The sequence below is a fragment of the Pygoscelis adeliae genome, unplaced genomic scaffold (assembly GCF_000699105.1).
Source record: "Pygoscelis adeliae isolate BGI_AS28 unplaced genomic scaffold, ASM69910v1 Scaffold287, whole genome shotgun sequence".
NCBI classification, from domain to species: Eukaryota; Metazoa; Chordata; class Aves; order Sphenisciformes; family Spheniscidae; genus Pygoscelis; species Pygoscelis adeliae.
In genome coordinates, this window is record NW_008825154.1 from 67127 (window position 1) to 81905 (window position 14779).

Consider the following 14779-nt stretch of genomic DNA (forward strand, 5'->3'; position numbering starts at 1 on the left):
CAAAATGTCGGTCTTTGATTTCTGATACGGTTTAGAGGAAAAAGTTCTGGTTTGCATATTACAGGCATGCAAATATGGATGGAGCATATGATAAGAAACTGATTTAAATAACCAGCCACATCTTTTGGTATTTAGATCTTTATTCTCCACTAAAGAACTTTTAAAGAAGTTAAAGAAGATAATGAAGTTTTAAAAGATGGGCTTAGTTCAATTTCCTGAAAGGGGAAAAACACGGGTGTAAGCTTTATAATCCGTATCTTTTATTTCATATCATACAGCTTTCTGATGCTTTCACAGGAGCATACTCTACTTAAAGAGTGAGCAACAGAAACAATACATGCATTTACCACTAGTATTTTCTCAGTTACTTTTAGTGGAAACAAGTTCCTGTGAAAATCAATCTCTCAGACCTCAGGACAAAATAATTACCAAAGATTGTTTTGTTCAAATGTTCTTAAAATACAAATCGAAACAGGAAAACAAATCAAAGGAACAACATGGCTTCATACATGAAAAGCTTTTAAAGCCTTCCAGGAAACATCAGCTTTTAAAAAAAAAAAAAAAAAAGATTAGCTATTCTTTACCCTCTAAAGAAAGACTTCTAAGCTGTCCAACTATCCTACTCATTTCCTTGTGAAAAATACAAAAAATTCCCAGCTGTTCTCAGGAAGATCTGTAATCAAATAATAACTGAGCCTTTGACTTCAAAGATAAGTACTGGACAGTATGAGATTAGAGGGATGCATACAGAGATTACGTGCAAGTATGAGAACACATTTGCTAGTCTCCGTTTCTGCAGAAAAAAGACTGCCCACATGAGGAGTATATGCACAGTACCAATAACAAAACAGGAACTGTTTTCTTCTTCATACCTGGATTCACGCTGACCTAATCTAAAATTACATTCCTTAAATGGCTCTCTTTCATGAACCCTGGACAAACAGGAAGCCCAGCAGTTTTGTGCCCAACTCACCCTTCCCCTCACTGACGTAGGTTAGGTCAGTCTCCAGCACAAACTTCTGGCTTTAGTTGTTTTAGTTTTGTACAATCCTTGTTGAAAATTCTGAATTACCATCACTCCTACCTACAGATAGCAAGCCACTGTGCTAGGTGAACACAAAACACATTGGTTCCCACCAGGAGAATCTACAGTCAGAGACGAAATGAAACATAACATGTATTACCTTGGGACTGTGTTTTTACTGTTAAATAAAGTGTACCTGCACTATTCAGTCCTGTTGTCAAGTGGAATCCTCCCCGGTTCAAGTGGAGTCCAGGGTTTAGCTGACTGCACGAGTCCTTTGAGAATGCTGTTTTCTGCTGACTCTGTTTTTCTTCTGTTAAATCAAACCAGTCCATTAACAGTGAACTTAGGGAAGCACGAACATAGAATGGTGCATTTTAAAGTACGCCATTCTATGCTGAAAACACCTGAAGATGTAGATATATTTCTCTGATAAAAGGGGATGAGCTAACACCCTGCTTTTTTTAGGACTTTATTGGTGGCACTATGTGGGTAGCAAAGACGACAGAGGAATACACACAAAGTTTTTAAATCCGGACTAGATTCAAGATTTAAACAGATCTGTAAATTCCCCTTTTGAAATAAAATGGCATCATTACTAACTATGCAGTAACTAATGCTCAGGCATCTGCGTGTGCTTATGGAAAGGCAGGCAAGAGGATCATGCAGAGCAGAGACTTAGCTCGATATGGATTAAACTAAATTGCTTTCCACCCTTACATTTCTACACATTAGATGTGTCTTGCTCCACGACTGGACAATGTCCATCAAACAATACAACTGCCTGCACGGTGCTGAAACAAGCTCCTCACCTATTTTCTTGGCCAGTATCTCTCTCTCTTCCCGCAGGAGGCTGTGCTCAGGTTTGTAGCCACAGCCCACTCCAGTCAGATTGCAACATGCTTCATCAAACTGTTTTTTATGTTGAGGTCGAACAAACTGGTAAAATTCTTTCATTAGAGAGAGGGAAGGGTGATGGTGGTGGGAAACAAACAAAAAAACCAAAAACAAAAGAAGAAAAATCAGTCCACAACAGGTCATAAATACCGCAGAAACCTACAATAGCAGGACTTCTAGGTTAGGCAATATGAAAAGTGCTGCTAAATAACTTAAAATGTAAATGCCATTATCTAATATGTATACAATAAGCACACTTATAAGTTACACAAAGGTCAGCTACCATGCAAACTTCCAGTAATATTACCACCAATAGGTAATAACTAATTTTTTCACTGTAAATATGAAGTAGCTTACCTCTTAGTGAAAACAGGTACTTGCAGCAAAAGGTCATCAGCTACCTCATAAACCGTGGGGTCAAAGTATCTGCCAGGCTGACACTTTGAATAACTGATATACTGTTAATTTTACACCTCATGTGACTTACCATAAAATGCTTGCCAACCAAAAGCCTAAACGTCAAATGAACTTTATGTTCGGATGCCTGTCACTTTTGAAAACTAGACTTAGGCCTTAATTTGACGATCAAATATTTTCTTATTTATATAGTGAGATCAGCAAATTGGGAAACAGACTGTGGCTATTATTAGTACCAAGTGCTTATACTGAGCTTCCCATTCCTTAACCTTAAAGTTAACCTTAAACAATTTACAAGATGAGTAACTATGCTTTTTTATTTTAGTACATGAAAGAAGTCACAGAAAAATCTGCCCATTTGCTCACAAGTTGAGAGGGAAAGGACAATTCACATAGAAAATACTGTTAAACTAAAAGAAACGTTGGTGGGAGTCCAGTTCCTGTCAATGCAGTTGTTAAAAGTCAAGAAAATACCAGCTAAACCAGTAAACTATCCACGCTTGCCCAGATCACTTGCTTTATACTCACCGTTATTTAAATAGAAAATTTCTCTAAATATTCTGTCTACTTATTTACTGCTTTAACACTGAACCCTTATGAATGCACATATCCAACTCGCACAACCACACTCTTGATCTTGCCTCCTAAGTCACAGGGAATAAGCTATACTACTTCTAGGCAAAGTTTAAAATAACACAAGCTTCCACGGAATGGGATTTTTTTTCAGGCCTGTCAAGATGCAAACTAACGTATGATAATAGATTGGGAACATTTTGTGTGTGATCTGGGGATATAAAGTGATGAACGTTAATGATTATCATTCCTGATTGATCTGTACCTCAAATCCAAAACACTTACCTCTGAAATACCCAAGTATACTATTTAAAAGAAAAAGGTCACGTCGTATAAATATACGAGGGAAGTTGTCATACCTCGTAATAAGATATGCTTTTTTTCATCCTCTATGAAGAGGGAGCTCATTTGAGATAACATAGCAGGGAAGTCATCTGTCTTCTTGTAGTGCTGAAGAGCCTTAGAGAAGAGATCATAGTTCTGTTGGCTTAGGGTCTCCTTCACTGTTGCGATGTACAACGTAGCTCGGGCCTTCTTCGGCTCCGTCAGGTCTGCTTTCTTATCAGCTTGCTGCAAAGACAGGAAGACTTTTCAGTAAATAGTATGACTTGAGGAGTTACTCTCACATGAATTCAAATGGAAGCAATATATTTACAATTCCACCAGCACACAGAACAATAAATGCTTTCAACTAATAGGTTACTGTCTCTTGCAATTATGGGAGACACCCCCGTACCCATGTGTTATTTCCTGAAAAAACAAAACCGCTTCAGTGCCACAGCATAAACACAAATCTAACTGGCCTACTGCCTGGAAACGTCCAATTAACTGAAAAACATGAATCTCTGAAGCAGGAGATACAAAGAATGGAAGGTGTTCAAGCATTTTCGTTCCTCTAAGACATTTCTTGAAGACACTATACACATGAGCAAGTCAGATTACTCCCTCGTGTTGGGAAACCTTTTTCTACAATCACAAGCAGCAGGGACTCGAAAAAGATTCAGAACAACCCCTCCTTTATGAAAGTGACTGTGCATTACAATGTGCTCACACACTTTGAGCATATAAGCTGTTGGACCCTTGTCACATGTCTTCATGACAAAAACCAGTGTCACTGGGGCAATCCCGAGGCACAAGTATATTGTTAATTTCCCCAGATGATTATTATATCTATTTCTAAAAAAATTAATCCCTCTAACATCTGTGAGCGTTCACTCCCTCACCGAAGAGGAGCGATGCTATTCACCTTCTCTGCCGACAAAACTGACTGCTTAAGAGGAATATTCCTAGAGAAGGTAGCCAAGTCTCATTGCACAATTCTATTCTTAGGAGAAGGCTTAATTGAGAAATGACATTTACTCCAAACCTTGAGGGCTAGACTGACTCATCATGACATCACATCGCAACAAACTGCAAACACAACCTTCTGCAATGAACCTGCTCCCTTCCTCACACCTTGGATATTATCAGCTTCAGGATCTGTGACTACTTTTATCAGTTTCATTTGCCAGATGACTGGGAATCTGACAGACAGACAGCACCCAGTTCAGACAGTACCTCAGACAGCTACTGGCACACAAAGATCACCCGGGGATTCTCATGGATTTATCGTGACTCTTAAGCAACTAGCTTGCATAATGAGTTAACTGAGCTTGGAGACAGTGCAAAACAATAATGCACAACTGCAAACATAACACACAACGATGACCCACCACGGGTGGGGTTAGAATGAGATCGCTTACCCCAAACTGGTCAGTTATACCATTTGAGGCTCTACCAGCAGTTGGACTAGATGAGCGTTGTAGGCCCCTTCCAACTGAACTATTCTATTCTAATCAAAAAAGAATGAAACCACCCACCACAGCTGGTCAACAGGAGAAGATGTTCACAAAGTAGTCAATGCCAGATAACAATTCTTTTCACCTACTAGCCCTACCTGGACCTGTGCTTGATTGGGTCTGTGATGTCTAGATTCGAGAAAGAGCATGACAGAAATAGATTGCAGATGTGCATCGATGAATATTTACAGTTTGGAGAAAAAACATAATTGTTCTGGCATGAGTCATCTGTCTGCCTGGAAATTTGCAATTCAAATTAAAGCAGTCTGCAGATCAAAGGGATGGCACAGACACATGAAAACACATACTGTATTGCTGACTAGCTTTATTTTCTTCCTTCCTCCTTTCTGCTCATCTGTTAACCTCTTCTCATACTGAAGGGAAAGTGTTGACAGACGTTGTGCCTGTGAAGATTAAAAGAAAAGAAGAGAAGAGAGGTTCAAAAAAATGCTTTTCAAAGTTATTGTCCATTTAATGTAGCCAGTTCCAGTAGTAAAGCTTGTTAACCCAGTTTGTGACACCGTTCAAGCAAGTGAAACAAGTCAACCTAAATTATTGCAACAGAGCCTGAGACACATACATGTTTCTAGAAGGTAATCACTTAGTGGACAATTCAGAAAGAGAGACCAAAACAGAGGAAATTAAAGACAAAGCTGGTCTTGAGGGTGCACATTCCCAATTAAGCAAAGCTGGACTTACAACTAACTGTTTCAGAGTAGCCCTGGGACTGTACACATACCTGCGTGTAACTAATGCCTCACATGCCCCTTCCTGCCTGGAAGTACTTCTCTTCTGAAGAAAACCTGTATCAGGCTTTTCTTGGGGTACTGAGAAGGGAAGCCTAAGCAGTCTTGTAGAAAATATCAGGGCATATAGGATGAGACAGTAGCAGAAACAGTTGTGGCTTGACAAGCTTTTTAGCATCTCCCATTCCCAGCAGCAAAGAATTGCGCTTGTACTGCAGTGACTGGGAAGATTGGTGTATACAAAGCTCCAAAAGAGAAGTGAGCGGGCATAAACAAGAGCAGTGGAATTGCTTAATAGCAGAGTCTCCAATATTAGATCAAGCCAGTATCAACCACATTAAAGACAATCATGTAAGTAACAGAAGAAACTGCAGGATAGCCCCATATTGCCAGTTGGTTTCTACATACCTGTTGAGAAAGCAGGTATGTGAAGTGATTTATTTCTTTGCTCTTGCCCAATAAGAGAATTTCATAGCAACGATGTGATTATCAGTGCATTTACAGTATAGTGTTGTTCATTTGCGAGAGGAACTAGTGAAACGTAACAGTACCCCTATATTCCGCTGTGACTTCTAAAGAGGTCTATTCAAATCACAAAGCTTCAGAGTCAAATTAAACTAACTACAACTAAAACACCACCACTAAAAATAAACAAAGCCCTAAGCCAATAACCTCAGATTCGGCAGTTCGTAGAGTCAGTTGCTGATACTCAGAAATACAACCTTCAGTGCACTCATAATACCGCGAGGATACTGAATTCCAGACAAGCCTGACCATGATTTAAGTGCGCATTTAAATATATTTTATTTAAGTATCAGGTAATGGAATGAAGAATTGGAATACGAGCAGCAAGCCAAGCATTTATGTTACACGCAATAAGTCAGAAAAACAATCAAAAACATCTTCTTAATCTGGACTATGTGAAGGCACCACCTTGAATAGCATGATCCAGAAGAAATAAGGCTTCTGAAAGACAAGCTTCCATAAGGCGTATCTCACAAGGAAAACTGATTAAGATGAACTGTCAAATCATTCTTTAAATGGATTGAGAGACTATTTCTTGTATTTTGATTTTTTGAGATGACAAAGGCTTCTTTTCTTCTTTTTCACCCCAAGCAAACTGTTTCAGAATGACAGCAGCTAAACTTCCATTATTTAGGGAACAAGGGTACAGTATAACCTTGATAAAAGAAAAAAAATGGTAACACAGATACTATGATGGATGGTGAAGAAAGATAAGAAAGCACACCGACCCCCTTATCAGCCCAAATCCAGTGCTTATTAAAATCAGCTCAATACTAGACTCAGAGTGAAAGCTGGCTCCCTCAGAGGCACTGCGTGTTTCAGGACTACACTCCCCAGGTCTCTGGTGCCAGAGAGGTCATCAATTTAGGTGCAGCACAGGATGACCCCACAGATGTCTGCAAGCCACAGATCAGCAGTAATGCCGAATATAGAAAGCGGGACACGAGCTGACTCACTGCCGAGCCGTTAGGACCATCAACTTATCTGACTTAGGGAAATGCTGAACTATGCCAAAAGCAGTGCAGCTGTGTTAACAAGATACTGTAGCTGAGTTACGAAGTTGCTGGAGACGTGCCAGGCTTTCCAAAGAATAAGGTCTGGTGTCTACGCCGCGGCAGTCCATGGGTGACGGAGCAAATTTCTCAATTGGCTGGACACAAATATTCTCTGTCCTTGTTCGTTTCTCCAAGTTTGTACGTTCCCTTTGTTTTGTACGTCTCCTTAGGCCTCCTTACATATTCCCCAGATACTCCTTACACCTCCACACTTTCCCTTAGGCACTCTTCCCCTAAGCAAACTCCTTAGGTATGTGGCAATAAGCATTCCTGGAGTCCACACACTAGTCATCAGCCAAACCAATTCTGCAAGCCAGCAGTAAAATCCTCCTGCTGATGGTAGCCAGGTAAGGGAGCTACCCCACCAACAATGGCAAACAGGGATCTTGGGAAAGCAAGAGGAACACAGCCTAATCACTGATGTATTAAAAATACCAATCCGAGAGGAAAGAAAGTGAACAGCACAGACGGAGCTCTGTTGATCTTAATGCAATAGTGGATTTTTGATTCAGTAAGATATTCTTCAAGTCTGCAATATTCATTCTCTGAGGCAAATCAAAGATTTTCACCTGAAAGTGCAAGTTCTAATTCATAAACATCCCGCCCCACCTTTTTTTTTTTAAACTCAGTATCTGGTCACATACCAAGTGCTGACACAGATTCCACCCGGGAGGAACTGTGTATTTACCCACCTCTTCTTCGAGAGCTCTGTGCTCTCCGGAGAGCACAGTTAACTTCCAGAAATCTCTACGGTCAGCAGCTATGGAGCACAGCACAAGTCTGTACCTGTTGGTCATCTAGTTGAACGTGGCAAAGAAACCCTTTGATTAAGCTAAATTATGAGAACTTACAGTTACCAGTGCCGATGACAGCGAGTTTTTCTTGAAAGTGGGTTGAACCGGTACTCTGAAATCAATGCCAAACTCATTTTGCTTTACAGCTACCATTTTCACTTATAAGCAAGTATTTTGCTACACCGTTGCCATTACCTTTTCCTCTCCCGACAAGTCACTTTCCTCCTCAGCATCTTCGCTGCTCTTCTCACTGTGCTCCAATGCATCCAAGAGCCCAATACATTGTCTTCTAGGTGAGACGAGCTCTTGTTCATATTCCGTGCACAGGCTGGATGCTCCATCTCCATTTACTGGCATCACAGCATAATACAGATGACAAATTAACATCCCGCGTTCTCTCTCGCATTTTCTTTGACTTAGTAAGACCTCAGAATGTTATGTAGCAACCCACAAAGATGTGTTGATTTATTTAATCTTTCACATCTTGCAAAATTGCATTATATGACTTAGCAAGACGACCGCTTTGGTTAATGTCTCCCAAAATTGCTCAAGCATTTGTTACCACAACCTGGTGGACTTCTCTCAAACTTTTCCTTAAGCGATGGTCATATTTAACCTCAAAATGGCTTAGCATCAATGGAAAAAGTCTTACTGCAACAGTTATCTGTGATTAACTACTTCAGCTTTATGGATTTCCCAAAAGCTGAGTTCCTGTTTCTAAGAGATTCTGGCATGAAATACGTTTTATTATTTTTAAACAGAACAAGTTTTTAAAGCCTACAATTCTCATGGTATCAGACACAGTCACCCCCAGGTCCCAAGAACACATATTCTCACTAATCAGGATCCAGGTATATTTGGGTTTAAATATAAGAATTTAAGAGTTGTAGGTAGTGTTAAATTAGTATCAGTTTGCTACTTCTAAAAGGCATTCTCTTCAAAATATATTTCCACTATTTTGTGAAATTACTTCAACAGCCAGTTACTAAGAAAAGTCACTCTTTTGAGAAGAATGGAAGTATATTACGCTATAAATTAAAAAGCCAGTACAAGAAACTCTTTAGTCAAAACTATCACTACAGGTGCAGTTTGATGTTACAACTGAAAATCTGTATCAAAAGAGGCAATGCAGCTTCTTCCCTTTACCTCCAGTCACACGTTCCAGCCCATCCTTGGAGATGGATCTACCAGTCACGTAGATGAAAGGTAAATTGGTTCAGCAAGCTCATCTGCTTGCTCTGCAGTTGCACAACAGATGGATTCAAATCAAGGGAAGGAGCATAAATGCACGGTTGGAAGTTGAGGGAGAAAAAAAGTGGTGGCCAAAGTAATCCCTTTCAATGACAACCCGCAGTCACACTGGCGTAAATGTAATGTGAAATCACCCTCACACTCAGGCATAACTGTTTTGGAACCACAGTTTTAAACACAACTTCATTGTTCTGTTCCAAAACAACAAGCAATCTGGAGTGGAACATTCTGAAAGAATATCTGACATGAGAAATACTTTATTCTTTGGTATTAGCTAACCACAAATTTTAAAATACTGTTTTGTTCCAAGGTCAATGCCCTCTTTCTGTTTTCTTAGTCAGATTACTCTTACAGAGTCATTTATACAACAGGATGGAAGAAGGACATATGAAAGTCAGTGCTAGTCAGAAACAGACTTCCAGTTTTTATTTTTTTAAACTATCTATGATATCCCACCAAACTCCTCCTGTTCTGCAGGACACCTTTTCAGGCCCCACCTGCCTCTCTGCTCTGTAGTTGCAACCGTCTCCCCCATTTTCTAATGCCGAGCTATGTCCCTTCTGATCAGACTTTTACATCAGTCTTTGAGCTCTCCTTCTTTCTCTCCCATTCCAGTCCCTAGTCTCTTGCTCCTCCTTTTCTGGTTCAACTTAAAACAAAAAAGTATATCTGTGAGGACCCAGACCTACCTTTTCTTTTTCTCTTCAAACTGGGAACATGGTCGTCCAAGTTTTTGGCTTTTTTCAGGCAGAGGATCTGCTCAGATGAAGTAGATGGTGCCGTATCACTTTCACTCAGGGAACCAGCAGAGCCAGAAGGGCACTGTGGCAGGGGTGGGGGCATCTGCAAGCAGTTTACAAAACGTCACAGTAAGCAAAAGCTACTCTCCTACTGCACTTCCTTTGCAACCAAAAATCCCAGCGACAACCCAGACATATCCTTTTTCCTGAATAACCCTTGACAGCAAGATTGTCAAGCATTCGGGATTTATGTGCTTTTGAAAAAAGGGATCAAATACCTAGGAAGTGACACAGATTAAGTGTAGTACGCAGGCTTAGCGCAAAGTGACCTGTGTAACAGAAAAAGGGTCATGGCCCTGCTAAAGAACAATTGCTTCACTTCACAGTTGTAAACCTGTGTAGGACTGGAAAAAGAGAGAATTATTTGCCAGGTTGGCCTACATGAATTAAACAAACACTAGATCAGGGTCCAACAGGACAAGGGAAGAGCAGCAAGTGCAATTGCTAACGCTATTCCTGAAACATAGCTCCTTCTGGCAAAGCACATTGGGTTGTGGTTCTTAGTTATCATGAGACTCTCATTTATGATCAGAAAAGATCATCAAGTCATCCAGTATCATCCATCTGTAACTTATTATTTTGAACTTTTATTTGGCTAAAGCATGTTCCAGGAAGTCATCCAAGTCTGTACGTGAAATTTTAAGTGTTTATTTTAATCTTAATCTCCATTCTGGGGACAAAGAATTCCCCACTCCGGCTTCTAGCCCGTTTCTTGCTATGACTTTCTCCAGTCAATTAGAAAGTCTTTTTACAATATTACTTTTTAAATCAGGGAACTATGACTGAGAAAAAGAGCTGCTTAATGCTAAGAGAGAAGCCATATTAGTAAAGATGACCCAGTGGTGAACTGTAATAACTGATGGGTTTGACTCACTCTTTATACCAGTCAGCTTAGATTTAAATTTAAGGGTTTGACCGATTCTTCCACACATATACCCTTCCCCTGCAGGTGAGGTAGAAAGCTTTTTGATGCTAACATCAATTCCAGTACTTGCATACCATCTAATGAAAGCTATGTTTATTTAGGAGGGACTGGAAAAAGAAGTTATTTTTGTGATCTAACCTAATGAGTTGCACAGCATGACAACACATCCTGTCCCAGCTCACTCTTGGAGAAAGATGACGCGTTATCTCCTTTCCCATAAAGCTTCCAATGTTGAGAAGTGACAAGGCAAGTGACACTGTCACATCTCTCACCTGGATTAGCATTCCCAGTTTCCAAAACGATCAAGAAATATTTTTTTATTTTATTTCATTTTTAAGACACTTACAATTTCTTGAGCAACACGGAAGAAGAGGGAGACACTTCTGACTGCATGCCCAAAGTTGTCATAAACATTCACATAAGGGCGGACCCATGAAGGCAGCTTGCCTCTTACATCACCAGTTGTGAACCTGTGTAGGATTGGAAAAAGAGAGAATTATTTGCCAGGCTGGCCTACATGAATTAAACAAACACTAGATCAGGGTCCAAAAGGACAAGGGAAGAGCAGCAAGACAACAAAAGATTGAAACAGTGCAGTAAATATAATGGGGTGATGTCTTCACTCAGGAGAAAAGGGCTTTGTTGATACCACATGCCATGCGATCAGCCAATTATCTTTCCTCCATAAAATTTCTAACTGTGCAACAGTAACAGTAGCACTGAACTGGGGTGTCTGGTGAACTGCGACTGTCCCCAGCCAAGCCTCAGCATTGAGGGCTATCAGTTAAACTCTTGTTGCCTATTATATATATATTATATTAATCATATTAATGGATATTAATGTAATATAACATTAATATATTATATTAATATTATATTATATTATTTCAGCGAAAGTGTTGGTGACTACCTTCTCGAATGAGAGACGGAGAAAATGCAAAACCATAAGTTATTATCACGTAATTTCCAGTAGCATTACGAACACGAATTCAACAAAGTGGCTTATTTTGCATTAATACCATTGATCTCTTTCTGCAGCTCCAAGACAGTATATTTTGGGAGCAGAAGATAACAGTCCAGTTACTTTCTTAAAGTAGTACAATCCTTCTATAACCTGTTATATAAAATAATTTAATTACTTATGAACTGTGGCCTTCTCCAAACAGTAACGTCAGCACATTCATATACAAAATACCAATACCCGTGTTGGGATATAAAGATGTTGATGTACGTTTATGTTCTAGAGCCAAGATTTCACCTGTGGTCACATAGGAAGATAGCACCATAGTCTTGGCGATGTCTGATGACCCTGCCGATAGCCTGATTAACAGCCCGGGAAGCTTGCTGACTGTACCACTCACGCCCAGATAAATACTGCAATAGGTGGGAGAAAGAATTAACGTTATTTACCAGGTAAAACGTATTCTCTGTGCTGTACAATCACTATTCCTTTCTGAAAAAATAAAAAAAATTAAAAAAAGTATCAAACAAGATCTGACAGATCTCCAAAAGCCTTGGAAAGCCAAATACAGGTTGACTCGAATATCACACCTGACTTATGGCGCACAGAAAACTCAAGTAGTAATATCCAGCTTGAGGAGCTATTTAGTACATGATGCACTGACAGCCTTGGTAGTACAATAGACGCACCATATTATTTAAGACCTAACAGCTATCCTGCAGGACAATAAACTAAATTTATAATGTCATTCATTCTCATGCCTGAAGCAATAGGAAAAAAAAAACCCAAACCCAAAGACAAAAAAACACAAAAAAACAAAACCCAACACCCACCCCCTCAAACCACCAAAACAAAAATCCCCAAAGCATACAAAGATTTTGACTGAAACTTTAATTACAACCATTTTTTGAGCTATATTTGATTGAGACCGTGTCACTGGAGACAGAATTTGGAACCCTTAACATTATTAAAGAAAAGGTGACTATTTGTGACAAACTCCCAAGGTTGTTTGAGTTTTTGATATTCATGGTCCCATGAGGCTGGGAGGATAACAAAAGCCAAAATCCACAGAGACAAGAGGGAGAAACAATGACACGAACCCGCAAACAGCCAACAGTGAAAAGTTGCCCAGTATTACCTGTGCACCCGCACCACTTCTTCTCATTTCATCCAGGAACTGCATCTTTAAAACAACCCTGGGCTCCATACGAGGAGGAAACGGAAGCCCAGTAATGATGACTCCTCGTCCATTTATGTCTGCAAAGTCCAAGCCTTCACTGGCCTGAAGAGAGAGTGTTTTCCATTACCAACAGGATTTGAAGTGATATTTTAGAGCAATTCAGCAGTTATTGGCCTTTTTTCTCCATTAAATTAAATCCCAAGCCAAGTGTAGTTTATGAATACATTATGAATAGTTTCAACTAGATTTTTTTGCTTTTATTACTGGGACTTTAAACTTAGGCTTTTTCCTCCAGGAGGCCCTGACAAAGCATACCTCAGCCAGCACCATTAATGCACGTGTCTTATTCCTGGATAAGCAGAACAGCTGTATTCAAAGACGTCTTAAATGTCAGTCAATACCTCTCTTTAAACCTTCCATACCCTGAATTGTTAACAAGACATGATAAGAACATAGCAAACTTCTCTGATACTAAAAACGAACAGAATAATTTCAAAGCAATAACGGAATGCTACCAGAAATCTGCTCAGAACCCACCAGACTATAGTGTCATATCCACCAGCTGTGCTGCTTACATCGGTTCAAATATTTGTCGCTCATCCCGCCCTACATGCTCACGTCCCGTGCTGTGCTGGCAAATCACTTTGTGAAGTGAACAAAATCAGAGTTGAACAGACTGGAAAAATAGTTTGGGGGGGAAGTTGGTTTGTTTTTCAGCTGAATCCATTCTCCAATCGCATTTACCATGCCGCACAAGCAGCTGTGATGGAATATAACATCAGGGATGGACGGGCAGGTGGAATGACCAACTCTACTCAGCTTAAGCCAGCACTGCCACTAAGAGCGGCACTCACAACATGCACTGTAATCCACCTGGAGCTAGCAATTGGATAGTTGTATTTATGGACATTTTATCCTGGGCACAAAGGAAACCCCCTCAGGCTAATAAAAGCATGAGAAGACCAACCTTAGACAAAAAGAAAAAAAACCTAATAAAAAAAACTAATTAAAAAAACCAAACCAAAACCCAAACCTGCCCTTCACCCCCTCAAAACAGGAAAGAAAATTCCTGTGAACTTTTAAAGACACCCCAGGCCTAGACACAGCTAGTAGAAGAACCAGAGCAACTGGGACAGAATCTCTTTATAAAAAGGACTGGTTTTTAAAGTTTCTTTCAGGGAACAGAGAACACAAAAAGCTTGCTAGAACCTACTGCCAATGTAAAAGCTGAGCAACAACCTGGGAGGGAATCTTGCACTGGAAAATGCACATGAAAGGCCATCAAATGTGTCCAGAGGACTTGGAGTTCATGCAAATTTTTTAAAGCTAAGCAATATTTTGGGTTTTCAGCAGCGTTGTTCTAACATGTTTGACTACAAGTGTTTCTTTTAGTTCTCCTCCAAAACTGTTGTTCTCATCTAATGGGTTGAGTTTTTGGTGAGCAGCCAACAGGAAATATAAGTGTGATGCTCATCCCCTATGAAAAACTCAAAGGTGTATCCCTTTCATAAAAACAGGAATGAGGCATATGTAAACTTGACATAATTTTGAAACGGCTTCAGGGCATCTTACTTCTCTTGGGTCTTCTCCACATATAATTACAGTCAGATAACAGAAATGTACTGAAATCCAGAATGATGTTTTTTTTCCATCAGCTATATAATCTGATCTCAGATGAAAGAAATTCTCAGTTACATTACCTTCCCCCGACATACTGCCAAAAAAGCAGCACCGTTGGACTTGGGACAGACAACTTTGTCATAGTAGGCATCCATTACCTAAAAGATAAACTA

The 14779-nt window shown here is 39.8% G+C and overlaps 1 protein-coding gene across 1 annotated transcript in view; it reads right to left on the minus strand.

The window, feature by feature from the left end:
* RTEL1 (regulator of telomere elongation helicase 1) overlaps positions 1-14779 on the minus strand; it is a 44595-nt gene that overhangs the window by 4197 nt on the left and 25619 nt on the right. The window contains exons 22-31 of the mRNA XM_009328432.1: positions 14687-14764; positions 12945-13088; positions 12104-12219; positions 11192-11315; positions 9810-9963; positions 8065-8219; positions 5058-5153; positions 3271-3481; positions 1837-1974; positions 1221-1337 (exon numbers count right to left, since the gene is read on the minus strand). Of these exons, the coding sequence (XP_009326707.1) occupies positions 1221-1337; positions 1837-1974; positions 3271-3481; positions 5058-5153; positions 8065-8219; positions 9810-9963; positions 11192-11315; positions 12104-12219; positions 12945-13088; positions 14687-14764 (1333 nt within the window). The remainder of the gene's footprint in view (positions 1-1220; positions 1338-1836; positions 1975-3270; positions 3482-5057; positions 5154-8064; positions 8220-9809; positions 9964-11191; positions 11316-12103; positions 12220-12944; positions 13089-14686; positions 14765-14779) is intronic.